We start from the raw sequence: 22,095 nt of genomic DNA, 5'->3' as shown, positions 1-22,095 counted from the left end.
CATGCATGTATAAATTCCTTATGTTGGCAAAAAAAGGTAAATAATGTTTATGGTTTAATTAGATGCTCCCTTTTTTATTTTAGCACTTCTGCCTTGGGAAGTTTTCTTTCCAAGGGGATGCTGGGGATTCCTGTAATAAAGGCAAATCTCTACATGGCTCAAAGCCAGAACAGAGAGCTGTACTACCACTGTAGAGTCAGAGCAGAGAGCTGTACTACTCACAGCTTTCTGATGGACCAGGCAGGAAAGACGGAGCTAGAATATGATAAGGTTTTCTGGTTTTTAAATTAGCATGCACAATTTAATGCATGCTCAATATCATGCCAATCTAGAAAGACTAGATAAAGCAACCTCTCAGAGGCCTTTAGGTTTTGGCCCTTAGAAACATAAAGGAGAAATTTTGCTATGCCTCGTTCTGTGAAATACAGATTCAGATGATCATCTTGGCACTGCTAAGAAAAATACTGGTCTTTCATTTGCTCCTAATTTTAGATGAGGAAAGTTTGGGAGCTAGCTCATATTAATTCTTAACTCAATGCTGGAAGCAAGGCTGGATCAGGGCTAACCTCATAAAGAACAGCCCAGTGACTATTCCCCATTTAATCCAGCATAAATCTTAGCATCAAAAAGTCATATTGACTTCTTATATAAGTCAAATGGATAACATCAGCTTTTGGCCAGTTAAGCAGGCAGACATCATGTGTGCTGTGCTGCTTAAGGCCTTGCCCTGAACAATGCTCAGGCGGGGATCTACTTACAAAAACAGAAGTTGCTCATTTTGGTCACTGTATTTTCAGTCACAACCAATACTGCTCTATATATTTCTAGTCAGATCTGAAAAAATGCCCCTAACCTTCCCTCCCTCTCCTCCAACCCTACCCCCAGATTTCATTTACAGAGACATACCTAGTTGTAATTTATAACAAATGCCAAGCTCTTGGTCCTGTTATTCAATTCCAGTGAGGTTGATTATATGCAGTTGAAAACCTGATGCTGGCAAAACTTCCGTGGAGAATTGCAGGTAGGCAGAAGGTACTTGGGACAATGACTTGGCTAAGGCTTACAGTACTTCCAGTGCTGCAGTAAAACTGAATAAAAAACTGAATTCATGCCAGAACATATTTTGGAGAGGGATATTCTTTTCCCTGTCACAGGGTTATTTGAAATGCTTAGGTTATATTTTTAAGTCTTGAAAAACTTGTGCAGAAAAGGTCCATGCATTTTACTACTACTACTTTTAAAACACTGCTTATGGGGTTTCAAGCACCTGAAGCCTGAAAGGGATCAAAACCTCTGGCATTACTAATGGCTACGCCAATCAAGCCAATTTATTTTTTTACATCAATTTATTCCTCCTAATTATTAATGTTGTTAATTTAAAAGTTTATATTTTTTCAGTCATCTCATTACTGAAAAACACAGCACACCAGAAGGTTAAATATGTTTACTGAACAAACAAGCTATCCTAAGGAGCCTCAGCCATATAAGACTTCAGTTTTTCTCAACCAGAAATGTCGGTATCCTCTATTCAGTAGGGGCAACACTACTTTTGTTGTGTGGGAATTGTTTTGAACAAAACAAGGAACAGCAATTCCTTCAAATACTGCAAAACACAGTGTGTTTATGTTCCATCAGATAGATTGTAGCTCCATCTGAACCAAGATAAAAACTGCAACTATTCTAAATCTTCACATGATAAAGCAAGCTCAGAACACTAAGACCACTATCTTTAAATTTCCTTATTTAACAGATCTACTTTTCACTGTGAAACTCCAGTGTAACTCCCAAGCTTTTTAAAATGGAAGCTTTAAAATTGATACCTTTGTCACATAAAGTGAACTGGTAACAAAATCAAAGCAAAGTAACACTACCTAGAAGCAGAGCTATATACATTTCTCTCCGAAATGCATTTGGGTGAGACACAGATCTGGATCCTCACGTCTGAGGTTACAGACAAGGCTAAGGAAGAGGCACATGGTATGTTGATGTGAGACCCAGAAGAACTGATGAGTTGGGATACCTCAAAGAACAGAGGATTCTCCTTAACCCCAGCTGCCAGTTTGCCCTGTGACAGTGAAGTTCAGTTTTTGTTCTCAAACAAATTTTTTGCTCACACTGAAACAGAGATGCAATTTTGTTGCCCATATCTATGTATGAAAGCCACGCTGATTTTGGCAGCTCGTGGCTGTACAACTGCTGCTCACCTGAGAACTTGTCTGCAGATCCTTAGAGCTCTCAATCCTGAAGAGCTGAGCACTTTGTGTTAGAACTGCAGCGCAGTTCCATGGGAGCTTTAAGTGACTGATGAGAGTCAGCATGTGACAAAGGCTGCTTGGAGGAATGAGCAGGATACAATGGAAAGCCTGTTTAAAAGACAGCTTTTTATTCACCTCCTTCAGCAACCTTTGTACCAAACTCAACTCAGCTACTTGAACATCAGGCCCACGTAGGCAGCTCAATGCTGTGGAGGTGTACAGAGCTATTTTAAAAATCCGTCATTTTATAGTTTTCCTAAATTACAGGGGGAATGTTGAGATTATTAGTAAAGTACTTAAAAACTCTAAAGGTTAAATACATTTTAAAAAGTTACCTATGCTCTTTCAAAGCTTATTATTTAAAGAGAAAATGCTATCCTTTCAACAAACACAATTAGGCAAAATGTACAGAACTATGAAACTCTCCTATGTTCATCTCTGCACCAGATTAAGATTTCAATATTACTGGAAGATATTTTTTCTTTGCATGCATAATGCATTTTATTAATGTTCTTAACTAAATGGAATTATAGAATTGCTCATATAGAACTTAATTCTATCTCTCTGTTTCAAAACTAGATGCAAATGCATTTCAACCATTATTTTGCCACTTTTTAAAATATACACTGCATATCCTTTCATAAAAACATGGAACATCCTTCCAACCATCTCCGATCTTTGGTGGAAAAAAGATTTAATTTGCAACAGGTCCACGAGAGGTTGCTGAACCATGTATCCTGCAGGATACATGTCCTAATACATACATACACACACAAGAAATTAGGAATGACAAAAGGTTTTTCCTGATAATGCCCTTTGTTGAACACACACCCCCATTATAAATGCATACAGACAGGTCTTATCTTTTACAAATTAAACACCCTACTGAACCTATCAAGGATATTAAAACACCTTAACAGAGTTATGAAATACCAAGATGACCCTGATTAAAATTCAATTAAATCAATTAGATTGTCTGAAAGAAAAGACAGGGTATCATGTTTAACAGATGCTATTGAACTCATACCAACTTATGAATTTAGATTTGAAATTTGTAGCTTTCATTTCAGATTTGCAAATAATTCTTACATGCTAAGAAGCTTATCGGACTTTTCTAGTTATGGTAGCAATTAAAAGATATTTTCTCTAGCAAAACTTGCCTCAGTTTCATTCTTAGAGCACTGTCCATAAAATTATTAACATTATAATAAATTATGTGGAATTAAATATAGAGGAAGCATATCCAACACAAAATAAGAGTCTAAGTTAAATCCATGAAAAGCTTTTCTGGAAGTGATTACTGACCCTTTTAAAAATTACTACTTCCATTTCAGGATTTGAAAATCATGTCTATATATGTTAATGCAGAAAAGGGGGTAAAAAGTAAATACTTTAATTTTTTAAGGATGCAAAACAAAGTGAATATAATATTAAGAATAGCTGTCACTAAAGAGATTGCAAAAATTGTAATTTGCAGTTTACTCATTTAACATGAAGACTCATATACCTATTTATTTTTTTCAAATTTTCCTGAAGCACAATTCAGAACAGTAAAAACTGACTCAAAAGACCACTCTAAACACCGAGCAGAGTGTGTGGACCTAGTGACCAACCTTTGAAAGGTTGCTTTAGGAAGGTTTATTCTCTTTTTGTTTTGCTACTATTAGGACACATGATGTGATTATAGTGCTTTTATTGCTGGCAGCTTTTTAGGCCAAATTCATTCAGTGTGCTGAGTTACAGGTAAATTAAACCAGCACAGCTCATCTGCAGCTGGTGATCTGCCCTTCTTTGAGTCATCTATGCCTATAAGATCTTCCAATAACAGCCAGAATTCCAAATTAGCAGGCATTTGGTATTTGAAGCCTTAAGACCAAAGTCTGATAGATGACCTGTTACCTACTCAATACTTTACAAGCTTTTGCTTCTCAAGACAAATGTTAACCACTCCACCAGCCAAACCATCCACTGTTCACACCAACTGACAAAGCCACGCACGCTTCTTTTGAACAGTTTCCTCCTCACTTTGCTGGTGAAACGAACAAAACAATTTAATTTAGAAATCCATGGCACTGGCTATTTGCTATAATAACTGGCACTGCACTTCTCAACAGGTTGACCCTCAGTGGTGTCAGCAGTGAAGCCCTTGCAGAAAACAAAGTCTGATTCCTTCTTGAGCTGCTTTGACAAGTGTGAAGCTAGGAGGTCAAGAGAAGAGATTATGGCTCTCTACTTGACTCTCCTGCAGCCACATCTCAAACAGCATCCAGCTTTGGGGTGCTCCTGGTAAATAACAGAGATTATAAACTTCCAGTTCCCCTGAAGTTGCTGAACAGAGCTTCAAGACTAACTAGCAAAAAAGATAAAAGGAGGCAAAGGTATGCACACAGGATGATAAATATAGCTGGAGCCAGTGGAGAAAAGATAAAGAGAAGTACAGTGGGGGTTTTGGCAAGTTATGTAACAAGAAGCTACAGCACATGCCGAAATAAAAAGTTCAAGGAAAGGTTGCCTAAAACATCAAAGAATTCAGTGAATACAACCACCTTTATAGGACTCTCCAGGGCCATATAAGGACCTCCAAGTAGGAGGCAGATGCATGCAAATCAGTTCTAGCACAGTGATGTTTATGTATTAGATAGGAGGAACATTGTAATGAATGTGCAAGATTATGATGGATAAATACCTAGTCATAAAGTCGTGTCACACACATTAGATTGAAGGAGACAGCCTTCTAACATGTCCAGTGCTGATAAAGAATCCCTGCTTCATAATGCTTCCAAATTGTGGTAGAAAATTTATTTTCCAGCCCATTTCAGTATCACCTCTGTACAGGACACCTCAACCTCAACTGAAGGCAGTCCAACAGAGGGTTACAAAGACAGTTCAGAAGCTAGAGGACATGGAACAGGAAGAGCAGCTGGTGAAGCAGCACTTTACCAGAGTAGTCTAAGAAATAACTTATCTGCACATCCAGGACACTCTGAACATAACTCCACTAGCTTAAAAAGGAAATTACAGAGAGAAGGGAGAACAACATAGATGCCTCTCCCTTTACTTGAATAAAGTTACAGAACTCCTCTGTCTCCGTTTTTGATGTAAACCTCTGACATCATGGATTAGTTTTCCTAATAAAAGCCAAACAGGATACTAAAGACACCACATAGCCAAAACAACATTAATACACAATTTCTAGTGGAAACTGTATTCACTACTCACCTACCAATCAGTAAAAAAATAATGACAACAGTAGCAAAAAAATAGTGTTGTCCCTCTCCCCTCCAGCCCATCACCTCTGGAAAACAGTGTAAATGAGACAGAGAGAGGAAAAAACAGGAAATTACCCGAATGAAGATAAAGAGGCTAAAGTAAACTAAAAGTCTAACTAAATGTATTTTTCATGAAGGTATATGCTTTGAGGATATCCTTGAAGAAATTTATGAAATGTTCTGGACAAAGCTTCTGATTTGAATTCAGCTGTTATCATTTATTTTTGCATATTAATGCTCACATAATTACTGTAAGAGTGGTGGTTTGAGGCTAGCATCTTTGCACTAATAACTGCTTTCTTTTTCTGGAAGAAAGTATGGACACATATACCAGATATATAAAATATAAATGGACATTTGGCAGCTTGACAAGCATGCTGAAAATGAACTAAAGATCTCACAAGCACGTAGAAATGGGTTATTTTGAGACCCCCGTGTCACGCAAAGGATGGCCAGATGAGTGCAGTAGAGGAAACAGCTTCACATAGTCACATATTTGAATTTACAAAAATGTGACCTCCTTTTTAACCACTTATTCCCTCCCTGCCTCTTCAGAAGCCCATGAAAGGGCTCCAAGAAACTCAAAAAAAACAGATACCTGTCACACGCTGCTCCTAATAGCACAGTCTTCTATACAAAATACTGGTAATTTGAAAAGGAAATTGGAATGCCTCATATCTTTGCACTGGTATCAATGCTTTTCAAAATTAAAGGGGTAGTTGTTTTTAAAGCATTTCTCTATTTTTTTCCCCTTGTTAAAGGGAAGAAATGCTGAATAACCAGTTTAATCCATTACTTGATGCCTTGCTTTGCCTTCTTTCCATTCCAGGCTGCAAGAAATCTGGATTTATTCTGCTTAGGCAGAAAAGACTGACAGCAAATACCTATGATGGCCATAGGTATGAAATTAATCATGTCTAATAGATTATACATGAACTAGATTATGGCACTCATAGGCCCCCAAGATAATACTCCAGAACCAACATGACAAAATTGAACAAAAAGCCACAAAGTGGCAACCAAGATGGAAAAAAGCCCAGTCAGACTGATGAACAGATCATTGTCACCATGACATGAAAAATCATTTTTCGCTCTAAAGAAACCCCTTCCATTAAAGTACAAGCATTTATGAAGGCAGATTTCAAAATATTTTTTATGCCTCAGCTCAATTACAAGTCAATCTCAGGTTTCTTTTGAGATTTCCTACAATATAAAGTAATAAAAAGTTGTAGATGCTCCTTTCCAACACCACAAAAGAAAGTTTTGATTATTCCCTACCAACACATTATATTTAATTCCAAGTAATAGCCTAAAAGGTGTTTGTCTGTGGTTTTGGTTGGTGTTGCTGCTGGGGTTGTTTGTCTTGTTACACATAAATATACACTAAAGAACTGTTATTCCTTTTCCCATATCTTTGCCTGAAAGCCCTGTAATTTCAAAGTTATAATAGTTTGGAGGGAAGGGTTCCCATTCCAAGGGATGTTCCCACCTTCCTTGGCAGACACCTGTCCTTTACACCAGACAACAAAATAGCCCACAGATAAAAACAAACTTCCTTCTCCCACAAAAAGCCCCACAAAATGAATGTTTCAGGAAAATTAATTCATTAAAAGCACTAACTCCATTAGTTTAATGAACCAGAAAGATAAGTGAACACAAATATTAAATACATTAGACCTTCTGGATTATAAAGACATATTGATAAAGCTACTAAACAAACAGTAAGGAGTACAGAAATTTCTGAGCAGGAGTAATTCTACTGAATCAGACAAGCAGAGAATAGAATATGACATCTCAAATATATTCTAACTCCAGAGCTTGCCATCATCACAGGAGCTATCTGGACCACACGTGACTAGTTACAACTCTTGTGTAACTGTGATGTTCTTAAAACTTTTTCAATGCAGATTTGAGCAAGCTCTAAAATTCCTTTGTTTGCACATCCTTCTTGTGCTAGGATCCCACACAAGAACCCAGTAAGAACAACAGACAAGAAGGAACCAAACTCGTGTGGCTTCGTTCCATGTTGTAACTAACTAAATAAATGAAAATCATATGAACAGTGGCAATTTGTTGTTCAAAAGGGATTTTTGCAGATACTCTTCAAAGTACACTTCCTTCTCCTGAGTTACAGATGGAATCTAACTCAGCATGCTTTCATGGTATCTTTTTTCCCACTCACAAGATCCTACCTTTAAGTAGATCAAACAGTTACATAACAGATGTTGCTATTTGCTTGGTGTATGAACATTAGACATGACCCAAAAAGAAAACCTAAGGTACCAGTTTCTTCAAAATCTCACTTAAATACTCAAATAGACTGTGAATTAAACTGTGACCTCACCAGTCAGACAAATGAACAATTCCTCCCTTAAGTAACTGCATGGGCTAAATGCCCTCACAAGACAGATGATAATCCAAGTTCAGGCAGACTCAGAATCTCTTTCTGAGAAAACAGTGATGAATTTGCATTCACCGTAGCTCAGAGTTGTTAAAACATGTTGCTGTACACTGCAGTTTGGTTTTGAGTTCACCTGTCTTTAATAAAAAACCTGCTGTAACATAGGCTGTAGAATATATAGAACTGACCTAACTCCAGAACAAATTTGGTAAAGAGTTGTAATCTGGGTAACCACATATACAATGCTTTCTGCAAATGTCATTTGTCAAAAGACAACACAGACACTCTCTTCAGTTTAGACAGGCCAAAGCAGAAAACAAGTAATCTTCACGTTGCTTAGCAAACTCGGGAATTTAGCACATCCACTTTCTGCTATCATACTAGGTCTAAAATATGGATGGCTATTTTTTTTTCATTACTTTCCCAGCTGCTACTTAGCCATCTGCATTAACTGTAATGCAAGGCTCTTGGTACTGTTAGCTAAGACAGTGTTTCAATTTCTCACAGTTACTGGAACTTCAGAATACCTCTAATCATAAAATGTACTGACTAGTGCTGATTTTGCTGCAAGACCTTTCAACAAAAACTGATATATTCAAAATACTACTACAATACAAGATAAACTGGCAGGGCTGTTTCATTTATACTCATTTAGCAGATTTCAAAAATGACAAAAATCAGAATAAATAAACCAAAATATGAAGGCAGATCAGGAACTCACAACTTTTTGGTATACCCAAACAAATAAAACTGATGAGGGTTCTAAAGAAAATGAGTGGTGGCGAGGGTTGCCTATTTTCACAGGTCCTTATTCAGGAAATTTTGAAAAGGTGTGGAATAGGTACAAGGTTTGTCCACAGATACAACTATATCAAGCTATACTTAAAAGAAAATGTAGGAAGTTAATGCCCAGATATCTAATCACAGCATCATCATCACCTGTAGCCAGATAAAGTTATGTGACATCCCAAAATTTTCTGATATCTTTAGCTTTCTCATTTCAAATATTCATTCTGTGAAAAAAAATTACTTTTTTCTACAGTACTCATGCACCTGCCTAATGTTAGGTTTAATATGTCATATTTAGTGATTGTTTTCAGAAAGCTCTATATTCTTTGAAGTTACAACCCACAACAGTATAATCTGGAATAAAAAGACATATTATGGGCCCTTCAGACGTGTGAAAAAGGTGGAGTGCATCCTAGGTTGAGCAGTTGTATCAGGCAAAAGAAGCAAGAGCAAATACAGCCTTATTAAACATTGGACCTTGCCTTTCAGAGCCCTAAAAAGACAATTTAAGTAACAATGTTTAAATATAGCATTGTTTTAAGGGACTGCATTAATTGCTGCATTGCTCTCAGCTTTCATAGCTGAAATGAGTATGGCTGTGAAACTTTCTGTAAACACTAGCGCTCCTTGGAATGAAAACTGAAGAGCTGAGGCCAAAAAAATTGCTTTGCTCACACTGATATGAAAACTTGGCCCTTCTGCTCTGGAGAACAGTGGCAAAGGGTCACAATCTCTCATAAATTTTTGTGTGACAGAATTCCATCTTCTAGTAATTTCAGTAGTCTCTTCAGATTATTATTTATTATTAGTTTACTAGGTTTACTTATGCCACAGAAGCACCAAACATCCTTGGAGAAGTCTCCATGAGATTCTTAATCACAAGTCCAAGTTCCTGAATACTGAAAACTCTAGAGCAATATAAAATGTGATGTTTACAAATTCTCATTGAAATGCACAAGAAATGCCAGTCAATTTCACATGTTGTTTTATAAAGAATGCAGGTCATTAAAACCTTAAAATCAGAGTAAAGCAACTATAACAGAAAGCTTTACTCCACAACAGTGGTTCTCAAATCAGCTCAAAGTGATTTAACAAGAAAGTCAATGAAGCAACAAGCTACCCTGTGAAGGCAGAGCAATTAGAGATTGTCAAGCCAATCCTCAATCCCTCTAAATCACACTACAACTTCAAGTAGCAGTATATAAAATGAAACAAAATATTTGGCACAGATGAGAATCAGAATACACCTAGAAATACATCTTTCATGAAGATCCCTGATTTCTTCAGAAGTCTCAAATTCCAAGATAAATCCCTTGAGAGGCTAAATCAGTACTTTCCAAGACTTAATGAGTATTGAAGTTGATGAACTCTTTCCTGCCCCACTGAACCAGGAAATATTTAAGTCCTTGACCAGAAGCAGCCCAGGTTAGCCACTGGATTTCAATCTGCAGTCCATGTTCTTAAATCTCATACATCAAGATGAAAGCAACACAATTTTAAAGCACAAACATATTTTCTTTTTCCTAGCATTAAACTCCTTCATTCAAAAGCTTTGATAGAGGTATTAAAAAACCAACACTACTCAGTAAAAGCACCCAGCAAAGTATGCAGGAAATTTTAGTCTGTGTATCAGGATAAAAGTCCTAGACATCTAAAATTTTAAGCATAGTAATTGCCTTGACCTGCACCTAAAACACAGGTTTATTCAAACCCACTCACCAAGTATCTGTTACAAGAGCCTGTTGCAAATTAGGTTGCCTTTCCTTCTGAAGAATACAAGTTTTCAGTAAAGTCCCCTAATAAAGCAAGCAATTGCTTAGCACCTACCCCATACCTATTATGGAAAACACAAAATCTACCATAAGACTGCAGCATGTTTTTATGTCCTACATGTGAAAGATTATGATTCATAAATAGCTATCTTTCCCTGGAATTATTAAATTACAAATTACTGTAGAGATTATCTTTGCTCTTATCAACATTATTTCACCTTTATGAATAACTATTAATTACTTACTAGTTTGAAACAAACCTGTATATTAAAGAAGTATATACAGTAATGTACAGTACATATTACCTGTATATTAATCTCTAAGGAAGAACATTATTCTTTTGTAAAGGATGGTTGGGAAGAAACTAGTAAATAATAAACATTTATTTACCTTTGCTCTGACATGATCCCTCAGAGGCCACAGCTTGCATCACCTTTTGATAAAGTAAAAAAGTATAAAGGTCTAGATTTACTAATATGGTTTCTATCTGAGAATATTACTGAGGAAAATAATTTCAGAAAAACCAGTTTCTGCCAAAGCAGATGTTAAAAATAGCCAGAAAATACTATACAGATGGCTAAACAGATCTAACACACTGCTGTGCAGACACAGATTAGTCTACCTCTAGGACAACGCTCTTCTCAATAGACATTATCTTTGGATACAAATAGAAGAACAAGAATTGTGGGGGTGAAGAAGAATGCAATTAATTTTTTCAACTCTGTCTGTGTATTTTTCTAACACTACACTGAGTTCTGCTGCAGGTTTTGAAACTTAAGGTTTCACTCTGCATACACAATTTGAACAAAGAGCAAGACAAAAAGATGGCAGCAGCCTCCTACTCCGATCACCTCCTCACTTTGTCAAGAAAGGAAAGATAAAGTAAAGAAAACCAACACCTTAATTCTAAACAGTAACAAATCAATTGTTACTGTTGTACAATTGTACAATTGTTGTACAATTGTTACAATCTCAAATCAATTGAGATACAATTTTTTTCTTTCTTTCTTTTCTCCTTCCTGTTGAAGGCTCCAAAACACCCAAGAGACTGGAGAACTTAATCTTCTTATTCCTCCAAACCTTGTAAAAACAGCTTTGGTACTGAAACCACAATTTCTCAGCTACAGCAAAGTGCTCAGAGTAACTAAGGGAAAAAAGAATGATCTCTACCCCATTCTGTCTCCCATTTTAAAAGTTACTGCTCTTTAGCAAGTGACTTTGAACATTGTGTTACCTGGCAATAGGTAGGTTCTGTTTCTGAAGAGTTTAAAGTTGTTTTCTGTTTGTTTTCAGGAACTATGAGACTTCCTGATGCATATTTTTCCTATATGATTGAGAATCCACACAAAAAGAATACCCTTTCAATGCCACCCCAAAAAAAATGAAGCTTGATCTTAATGCAAGTGAAGCATACAAGGCACAGCTATGATGGGCATTTGGCCATTTCATGAAGATTACCACTAATTCTGTAAAGAAAGGGAATTTAGGGCACTATTTTGTAAGCAGCTGGAAAACAAATAATGCATTTAGTCAAAATCTCAGCAAAAGTAAGCTAGAAATTACAGTGAGCTAAAGGTTACATTTTTAATAAAGATTGATATAAAGTACTAAATCAAAAGAAAAAAGGACACAATGTTTCTGGCCTCTGAGATCAATATCCATGAACTTCAGAGTACCACATGCTCAGCTTTTTCTCAATACCTCACGGTAAGATGAGGAATTCTTGATTGCCATTTATGTTTGCTTAGTTTTGCTATAGCCTTTTGCTCAAGATTTCATGCTGTCCTCCCCCATTCCTAAAAGCTTTAGGCTGAGAAAAACAGACTGAAATCAGGTACATTTTGTACAAAGCACACTGCATTTGAGAACTTTGGGAAAGCCAACCATGTTAGTCAATACTAACATGTACAGGTTACTCAGCTCCATAAAAGCATCCTCTCTTTTCCAAAGCCTGATGACTGGCAAGGTACCTCAATCAGGATTTTTTGGGAATAAGGAATGAGAACAATAATCTTCTCAAAAAGTAACTGGTAAAATTGACTTAGTTTTTACAAAGTATTATGACTTGTGCAAACATAGACTTTCATAAATCACAAGTCAAAGAACTTGAACACAGTTAAAGCTGACAGACATTGTTGAAAGAGAAATTGAACACGGACACGGAACAAGTTTCAAAGGATGGCCTTGCCAAATAAGACTAGATACTTTAGAGAAACAGAACTATGAAAGATGCATTGCAGTAGGACCCATGAGGGGTAATTTTAGATGATAGTCTTTAAGGCATTTACAGCATGTTGTGACAAAAGCTGATAGGCCAAGAAACATTTATAAAGTATTGTAATTAGGAAATAGTTGGCTTCTGATTGTGATGGTGTGAATTGTAACATCTGTATTGTCTCACCCTTCACGTGAGACTGAAAAAAGAATAAAAATTTTTAAAACACCACTCAGTTGCCCCATCTCTGGGTCAGAAAAGGGTATAATCTGACAAATGAAAGTTAGTTTTGGGGTAGGCTTTTTAAAGATTATCACAGAGCAGCTGCATTTTTTCTGAAAAGCCTTGACAATCATTCTGGAGCTTGCTAATCATTACTATAATGTCAGAAATACTGTCTTATGAAAAAGTAAGGGCTAACACTGTGGCTTCAAGGCTTCTAATGCTTTTATAGATGTAGACTCGACAGTTGAAAAAATACATTTTTATACCAATTAATTACCTCTGAGCCTGACATAACTAGACTTTTTACAGTCTGAGACAGCACCACTCATTACTGCACACAAGACTGGCATTAAATGCAAAACCTCTACAGCAAGGAAGTAAATTTATTAAATTTATATAAATTTATTATTACCAGAATGGAAAAAGTGCTTTGAATTATTTATTTTCAACTAACCAAAGAGAAGAACTTGGATGAGGCAACATCCAATAAGCGACCTCATGATTTATGTATAAAGAATACCATTTCCTATCATAATTTATGGCATACTGCACTATAAGAATTAAAAAAAAAAAAGTTTGCCAATGACAGAAAGAGAGCAAAGTGAGAGAAATCTTGGTTCATCTGACCCATCAAAGTAGAATTAGAGAGAAAAAATATAGAAAAATATTGGTTCCATAACCAAGAAATAAATAAAGTTCATTGAGAGTATTACCTTTTTTCTAACATGAACACAATACAGGTTTTGTAGTGATGGTAATCACAACCGGAAATTCACCTTCATATACGCTGACCAGCAAAGAGCTTCTGTTTGGCAATTAAAATCCCGGATAAAAAAATAACCTATTACACAGACTGAACCTAAGTTGTATCTGCACTCAGAACACCACAGCCCTGCTCACAATTACAGCTAATATTCTTCCTCTACTTTTGTACTTGGATAACGGGATGGCACGAAGACTAAAACCTAAAAACAAACCTAGAAACAATTGCAGTGAACTGTAGAGGGTGGACGACCTGCCTGTATCACGCATATAGGCATCCTTCGATTCACCTGTACAGCGAGAACCACAGCAGCACCGCCTTTCGGGAAGAAAACTTCGGCAGGGCGGGTCGGGGCCGGGGTCGGGGTCGGGGCCGGGGCCGGGGCGAGGCCGGGCCGGGCCCTTCGCGCCCGGCAGCCGGGGCCCGGACAGCTCCGGGCCCGGACAGCTCCGGGCCCGGCCCCGCTGCGCTCCCCTCCGCCGCAGCCGCATTGCCGCCCAGAAGCGCATCCCACAGCATCGGTGAGCCCGCAGAGCGGGACGCGGGCACAGGCGCACGCCGACACCCACGGGCAGAGGGCAGGCAGGCACACAGAACGCACCGGCACCCACGGGCGGCGCTGCACGGCCCCCGCGGCCAGACCCGAGCGCCCTCCCTCAGGCTCCCCTCCCGCAGGACGGGCAGGTGCGCGGGGCCTCCCGATGACTGGGGACAGCGGGGCCGCTACTGACCTTTCTGCTGGCGAAAGGACTGGATGGAGCCCGAGTGGTGAACCATCCTGGCGGAGAGCAGCCGCCGAGCTGCCAGCCCGCCGGCTGCAGCGGCGGGGGCGAGCACCCAGCGGCGCGGCGCGGCACGGCGCGGCACGGCACGGCCCGCCGCGCAGCGGAGGAGGAGGGAACGAACGGCGGAGGGAACGGCACCGGGAACGGAACGGCACCGGGAACGGCGCCGGGAACGGCACCGGGAACGGCGCCGGGAACGGCGCCGGGAACGGCGCCGGGAACGGCGCCGGGAACGGCGCCGGCGGGGGAGGCGGTAACGCCGGGCCGGAGGGGCGAGGGGCGGGCGCGGAGCCGGGGCCGTCCCTGCCCCCGCAGCCCGGGACGGGAATGGTGCCAGCGGGAAGCGGCGGGGAAGGCGGCGCGGACCCCGCTGAGGAGGCGCGCTGGCCCCAGCCCCGTTATTCTATTGCCTTGCTGTACCCTCGTCTCCCGTAAGAAGACATCAGGTGTTCCTACTGAGGTGAAGGGCAGCGAGGTAAGAATTACATCTCCTTTACGCAGCGACAGCTGCATTTCAATCTCAACGTTGTGAGTTAAGTTGGTCTTACATCGCCTCCATCCCCGTCCTCGCGCCCTGTCCCTAAGTTGCATCACCAGCTTTTTTTTATTTCTATCTATTTTATGAAACCTAGAGTCTCAACCTTACTGCAGATAATTTTTTACAAGACATTAAATTACAACACAAGCCTGATGTGGGCCATTTCTATGCTATTTGTATCATAATTTCCCCCTTCTCTACAGCATATGCCAGTAACTCATTCTAAACAACAGAAGATTCAAACTAAAAAGGGTTTTATTTCTTTCCTTGTTGCTCTCTGCTCACATTATTCTCTCTGGATTCTAAATAAGTTTTATGATAGCATCATTCAATTCCTGTAGAATGTTTTGGGTTTATTTTTAAATTTTTTTCCTACCCCAATAATATGGGGGGATTTGGTTCCTCTAAATTCAGTCAATTATTCTAGCCTGCATCTAGCCGTATCTATATCCTCTTCTCCATTTAGGGATACAAACATTATTTACTCATCAGAAGTTAATTCAATCACCCGACTAGCACAGGTTACTGCAGTATTCCTTCAAAGTATGTGGCTCCATTTTTGTGCTGTCAGATTTCCTCTGACAGTAAAGGCAGAACTTCCCCATAGCTGACTGGAGCTTGTCATATACAATCTGCTAAAAAAATTACATAACTGCCACCCCTTACTACAGGCCAGTCTGTACTATAAATTGTACTACTTTGTCTATATCAGTGTAGTTAAGCAAACAAGATGGATACGCACTTTTTTTTTTTTTTTTGGTGTAAGAATGTTTTTCCACTATGAAAACATATCAAACAACCATTTAATAAACCTAAACATCCATGCATGTAGAAAGGCAGGCAAAATAAAAATTGCATCCTAACTGGCAAGGTATTCCCCAGCACTTTTTTTAGAGTATAACAGATACTACTTTTATATAACACACAGCTGACACATCCAATTGATACTATAAGGGGAAAAAAATAAACTTACCTCCTCAGGATAGCTGACCACATTTCGGGTTGGTTTGCAACATTTACAGAAGGTTTGTTGTTAGTTTAAGAAAAGATGCAGAAGCTACAGTATGTATCTTACTCAGTTTTTTGGTCTCCAGTGGCTGTCTGAAGGTAATAGATGATGAGGCATTCCTCTGCACGCCTGCAATTTTAGAAAAGCTTCTGAGAACAGCTTTTTCCTGCTGAGAGACAGCACTATAAATGTTACATGGCAGAATAAGTCAGCCAGCTGACTCTTGCTGATCAACAAGTTCTGGCAAACGAAAAGCAAGCTACAAAAACAGGTAGAATAAAATCTTTGTTGTTTACTTTCAAGCTTTAATGTAGACATCAGAGTGGATTCAGAGAGATTAAAACCAAATCTATACCTGGAAAGTCATCCGGGAAAAACAGAGAGAGAGAGTATAATAAAAACTATAAACTTACTAAATATATGCAATCTGCACAAAGCAAATGTAGTTGTTCCACTGTAATGGTCTAAACCTTTGTCAGGTTCTCGGGCAGATCTATTCTTTGAGAAACCTTGGCTGACACCTTTTGACTTGCCCATGAAGTAGAAGAGCAGTATACATTATACTCCTTCTCTAGCAGCACAAAACAAGAGAGGGCCATTACTGGCTCTCCAATGATAGTAATTACAAAATGCATGGGGGAAGAAGAGGGGCTCACAAGTAAAATTGCAGATGAAAGAGATTATCACGCTCACTCTTGGAAAAGAGGCTGGCAGCTGCCTGGTACTCAGGGCCATCCTTCTAATTTCTGGTCCACAATCCTCCACAAGGACTTACAGAACTCCTGATTTCAAGTAGATTTCACTGACACTAGTAGATTTCAAGTAGATTTCAGTGACACTAGTAGATTTCAAGTAGATTTCACTGACATAATACACAAAATGATGGGAAGAGAAAGCCAGGGTAAGGCAGTGCTCAGAAACCCTCTACAAGGATTAAATGCTGAGACTAGAAAATTACAAATTATACTTATTATAATTATAAAGCTCTATTTATAATGGTATGTATGCGTGAAACTACGGGTAAGACAGTTGGGGTTAAGGTCTGCAAAAGGGAAGAAAAAATACCTCTATAAAGACAATTTTTAATTCAAGCCTTCACACTGTCAACTGACTAAACTTGATAATTGTAAAATATGATCATATGAGGATCCTGAAATACAGCTCTTGGTAAATAAGGAGAGTTTGAAGATCTTTTTTAGAGTGCAGATAACAGAACAATTAAGAATTGATGGCTAAGATATGTAAGAAATACATATGTTCTTCGGCTTCATGTGCATGGGCTACATTGGTTCTGAAGGTCATTGAAATAAACTACCCTCAAAAGCACTGTCTAACGAAATATTTAGTTATATTATGCCTGGTCTCACATTTATCTCTGTGTAAGTTTTTATACATAGTTTCTAAAACCGATGAAATACGGAGAGATCAGGATCAAACAGAACTAGATTAAAACCTTATGCCTTGACAATCAACAGAACCAAAATCATGACTTAAAGCCTAAGGTTGATCTTACTGAATTTTTAACCTAATTTTTAGGTTTCTCGTTTTTACAGTGAGATTAATTCTCTGTGATAGACATCCTTTTTCATGAGATAATCTTTGTCAGAAGAGATAAGGAAATAAGATTTGGTCTTGCTTCAGCATAATACATCTAGCCTTGTGAAAATCTGTATTATTTGAGATCTGTAAAACTTTGAAGTTACAAGAACAGGAGGACTGAGGTTTACCACTAGAACAGGCTACGAGAAAGACATGCTTCAAATTAATTTCGTACTTCCACAGTGCTTTTCAAGAAAGTCAGATGAAATAGAACCCTAAATTAAAACCTAACTCACCTGCATTATATCTTATGCCAACTATTTCCTTAAGAAATATAGCCACCTCAAAAGTTAACTATAGCCAGTGTTAACTATTGCCCAGAAAGAAAATGAAACTTACTCCAAAGAAACTCATGAGGCTCAGCGAGTGCAAAATCCTGCACCTGAGAAATCCCCATACATCAATTCATGCTGAGCAGCAGCTCTAGCAGAAAGGACCTGAATGTTATGGGAAGCACTACCTTGAACAGCAGCCAACTGTGCACTTGTATCATGAATAAAGAAACCTTAGGAGAAATGGAGCCAGCAGATGAAAGCAGTATCAATCCTCTTTACTTGGCATGGCTGTAGCTGTACCTACAATTTTGTGTCTAGCTTTCCCACTTCATGCCCACTCAATTCAGGAAAGGTGTTAGAAAATTGGAAAAGGTCCATAAAATGCTACTCAAGAAGGTCAAGGGTCCACAATAAATAAACTGTGAGAAGTTGAATAAACTAGGCTAATTTAATATGAAAAATAAACTAAGGAATTCCAGGAGCCTACCACTGCTGGGAAACCACTTGCAAAGGTTACAGTAATAAACCCTTTATAGTGCTAAATTATCTCATTAGTGACAATAGCCACACATGATGGCATGGGAGGCTCAGACTGAGCACTAGTAATGAGTTTTTACAGCATTGGTGATACATCATCAGAACATGTAACTCAAAAAGAGGTGAAATACCTGTCCTGGAAGGTTTTCAGAATATGCCTTGACAAAGCTGCGTCGGACCCTGTCTGGTAATTGCAGTGGTAAAGCTGCAGAACAGGAGGTTGGACCTGCAATGGCTATAAATAAAGGATGCAATAAAAATAAAATTCAAGGGTGTTGGAACCAGATTGATTCAAAACAGGAAGTAGACACACAATTTCAAATTGTAATTAGAATAAATCATAAAGTTAATTTTTCATATCTTCAGTAAAGGATTTTGTTGACTGTATGCTTACGCACATTTTCAAAGGACAAAACAGCATGATATTAAATGTCCTTTCTCAAACATACTAATTTCTAAAATTCTTGTGAAGTACAGTTTTTTATCAATTTGCAAGAAAGCTCTTGAGACAGGGTGATTCTTTAGTGTAAAATGTTGTCTGAATAAGAGCATTAAATATTTACAGCAGCACCCAAAAATATTTATTTTGCCATCAATTTTTATCTAATACATTTAAATGGTATGAAAAATCAGTGTTTACAGAATTGCTGAGTCCACCTCTCAAGAAAAGCAGTTCTGTACTACTCAAAGTTCTGCAATGCAAAATTCATCTTGTTCAATATTTGCAGTAATATTTTCAAAATTATTTAATCATACTGAAAACAGTGAGAATTTTGCCACAGAGAGTATCACAATGATTATATCTCATGAAGCTGTCAGTCACTATGGAGAAGGTCTAGAAAGTAGATTTGCTAAACTATGTAGTAGATTAATTAAAAAACTGAACAACCTGTCAATAAAGATTTTACCTTGTGTTGCTAAGACACAAACTCTTGAAATCTCACTGATCTCCATATTTTAATATTTCATTTCTATGGTAATTTAAGAGATTTTCTCCTAGTATAGACAGAATTTTCTTATATCCATGGAACTGACTGTGTTTTCTGACTGGTATAAAGTGTTTGGGATTCAGTTCTGTAGCTCAGAATTGCTCTGTAAGCAATTGCATGCTTAGTTTTAAGCTTATAGTTTACTTCTACACATTCATGTTTGCATCCTGATCATCTCCCTGAATGGAGTTACTTTTGCAGTATGAGATTAAGTTATCAAGCTAACATGAGAGAAAGAAACAATGCAATTTTACAGTCCATGTGTTTAGTAAAATTTAATTTACCTCAGCAAAGAAACTCAATTTTGTTGTTAAATATTTGGGTCGCATGCTAAACTAGAATTCTAAAGAGCTCCTCATTCTTGTGACTGGTACATACTGCAATCCTTGGAACATACCTGTATAGAAGTGAAAAAATGAGTGAAATGTCCATTGCTAAAAAACCCTTTTATCACAATGCAAAAAGATTATAAAGAAAACACTAATGTCAAGAAACAGGTGAAGAGGAAAAACTGAATTTTCATAGCAGTGTCCAATTTACATACCTATACAAATTTTTCAAGTAGGCAAACTTCTACATTGTGATATTTTTCTCTTCTATTACACGTCTCAGTTTTCTTATTTCACATTTTACCTGAAGCAAACAGCAAGAAAGATTATTCTCCTCTAACTCTGCAGTACCAGCTATCAAATTTCTGCAATGTATTTCTGAATCACAGCCCCCTCTTTATGTAAGGAAGAAAACAATCAGTGAGACTAATAAAAATCACTGTCAGTGACAAAACTATCCATCATCTCACTTGTTTTCACTGTGTAGACCTATTCTGCAAATGTGCTCATTGTTTCTTGAGTATCATGTTCTTAGTACAAGGAGCTTCAAGAGTTACAGTGCTAGATTCTTTTAGAAACAAGATGTTGACATAGTCCTTAGCTGCATAGTCTAATTTTACAGTTAAAAAAAAAAAAAGCTGCCATTTAGGCATTTCTTCCTAGATTTAGGAAGAATTTCTTGTCTTGTCCCTAAGAAGACTCGGTCTCCTGGGTAGTCAGGTCTTTAGAGATTAACCCTCTATTGCTGATTAGTGCAGTTTTGACAGCCAAGTCTTTCATCAACTTCAAGCTACTTCTGTGCTGAACCTCTTTGTTCTTATTATTTATAATGGATATAAAGCCATTTCCTATTTGCTGATGGCTCATGGAAAAATTCAATGCAAAAGGAGAAAAGAAAAAAGAAAACTTACTTATAAAACAATACATAGTATATTAGTATATTCATGCTTTGAGCAAAACATTGCAAAGACTGAATAACCCTAAGAGAACAAATCTAGGTTGCCAATTACACAGAGATAAAATTTTTCACTGCTCCTTTAGAAGCTATATAGCTCTGACATCACTTTATTTTTCTTCTCCATATCCCTAAAGAAAAATCCCATCATACTCTCTATAAACTGACTGTCCTGTTAGGAATGTACACCAAAAAAAAGACAATAATCCCTATTGCTACAAGCATTATGTACCTGGACCTCTTTCCTGGCGGTGTGTGGCAGGACAAATGGTAATAACATACACGAGTTCATCTTGACCCTGAGGAATTGTTCTGCAGGGAAGGAGACATGATGGGGAAAGTGTTTATGCTGAAAAAAGGAGCCTGTGTTTGCAGAACAGAGCAGCAGGTGAGAACCTGAGGTAAACAAGGAATGGGGCCTTGGATTGTTAAACCTTTTTCTGTCCTTTATTTCTGTCATTCTGTCAGTACTGGAGAAATAAATGTGTGAAACACTGCTCAAGGATGGTGGGAGGAAAATGCTCGCTGATACCTCTGTGCAATAACTGTTTGAATATGAGGCACTTGTCAGTTTTATGTTGATGCTTTGAGAAGCAGATTTGGGGAGAGGCATCAGGAAAAGGAAGCATACTGCAATTGCCTGCAGAGCTTTGTATTTATTTCAGATAAATCGGTTACTTATTTATCTGAGTTATTTATGCCGTGGAGTGTAAGAATACTCAAGGATGACTGATAAAAATTAAGAAAATTGAATGCTCACAGAACAGCTCACAGGTACTGTTCTTCCTCCTTCCCAGGGGATTGCTCACACTAACTCTGTGCTTGTGGAGCTGTATCAGCCTGGCATCTAGAGCATCTTATGCACAGAGATGGATTTATTCTCAGGAAAAGTAAAAGACAGGACTTGAAGTACCCATGAAGTGCATTGATGTAGCCTCCCTTACAGGTCTGGATAGAGAGAACAACAGAGATACCACAGAGGTAACCTGACAATAACATGGATGTAAGATTTTACAATTGCTAGGAAGCAGACTAATACTTGCAGAAGGCAGTGGCTGGCAGGAGCTACTGCAGCTTTTTTTTTTTTTTTAACAGAAGCTGCTGAAACTAGAAAATAATTCAGTTACGAGTAATTGCAAAGAACAATTAAAAAACTGCATACTGTTGTGATCCATGAATTTTGTCCTCTATGGACCAACAAGGCCCTGTTTTAACAATCAGTGGACTAAGGGAGAGACAAGATATAGGGATATTAAAATTAAAAAAAAAAAAACCCTCAAGTGTTTCCTTTCTGAGCCTTCCTGGCCTTGGATTTATCTGTCTGCACCTTACCCACACCGGGGCATTCAGTCCTCGGTCTTCCTCCCCTTTTCCTTGGTTGTTAATGGAA

General features: G+C 38.2%; 1 protein-coding gene across 4 annotated transcripts in view; it reads right to left on the bottom strand.

Moving 5' to 3' along the window:
* Positions 1–22,095, bottom strand: part of ANO3 (anoctamin 3) — a 133,008-nt gene that overhangs the window by 72,033 nt on the left and 38,880 nt on the right. Inside the window, exon 1 of one of the 4 annotated variants that reach the window (XM_068194829.1) lies at positions 15,986–16,127. The exons of 2 other annotated variants lie outside the window; for them this stretch is intronic. Coding sequence is in view for 1 of the 2 variants with exons in the window: in XM_068194828.1 (XP_068050929.1) it covers positions 14,421–14,466 (46 nt within the window). In the remaining variant the exon portion in view is untranslated. Of the gene's footprint in view, positions 1–14,420; positions 14,584–15,985; positions 16,128–22,095 lie in introns of those variants that run through there. One more of the 4 variants, XM_068194828.1, reaches the window with a different exon arrangement.

The sequence above is a fragment of the Anomalospiza imberbis genome, chromosome 6 (assembly GCF_031753505.1).
Source record: "Anomalospiza imberbis isolate Cuckoo-Finch-1a 21T00152 chromosome 6, ASM3175350v1, whole genome shotgun sequence".
NCBI lineage: Eukaryota > Metazoa > Chordata > Aves > Passeriformes > Viduidae > Anomalospiza > Anomalospiza imberbis.
This window is presented reverse-complemented; position numbering and strand designations above follow the sequence as displayed.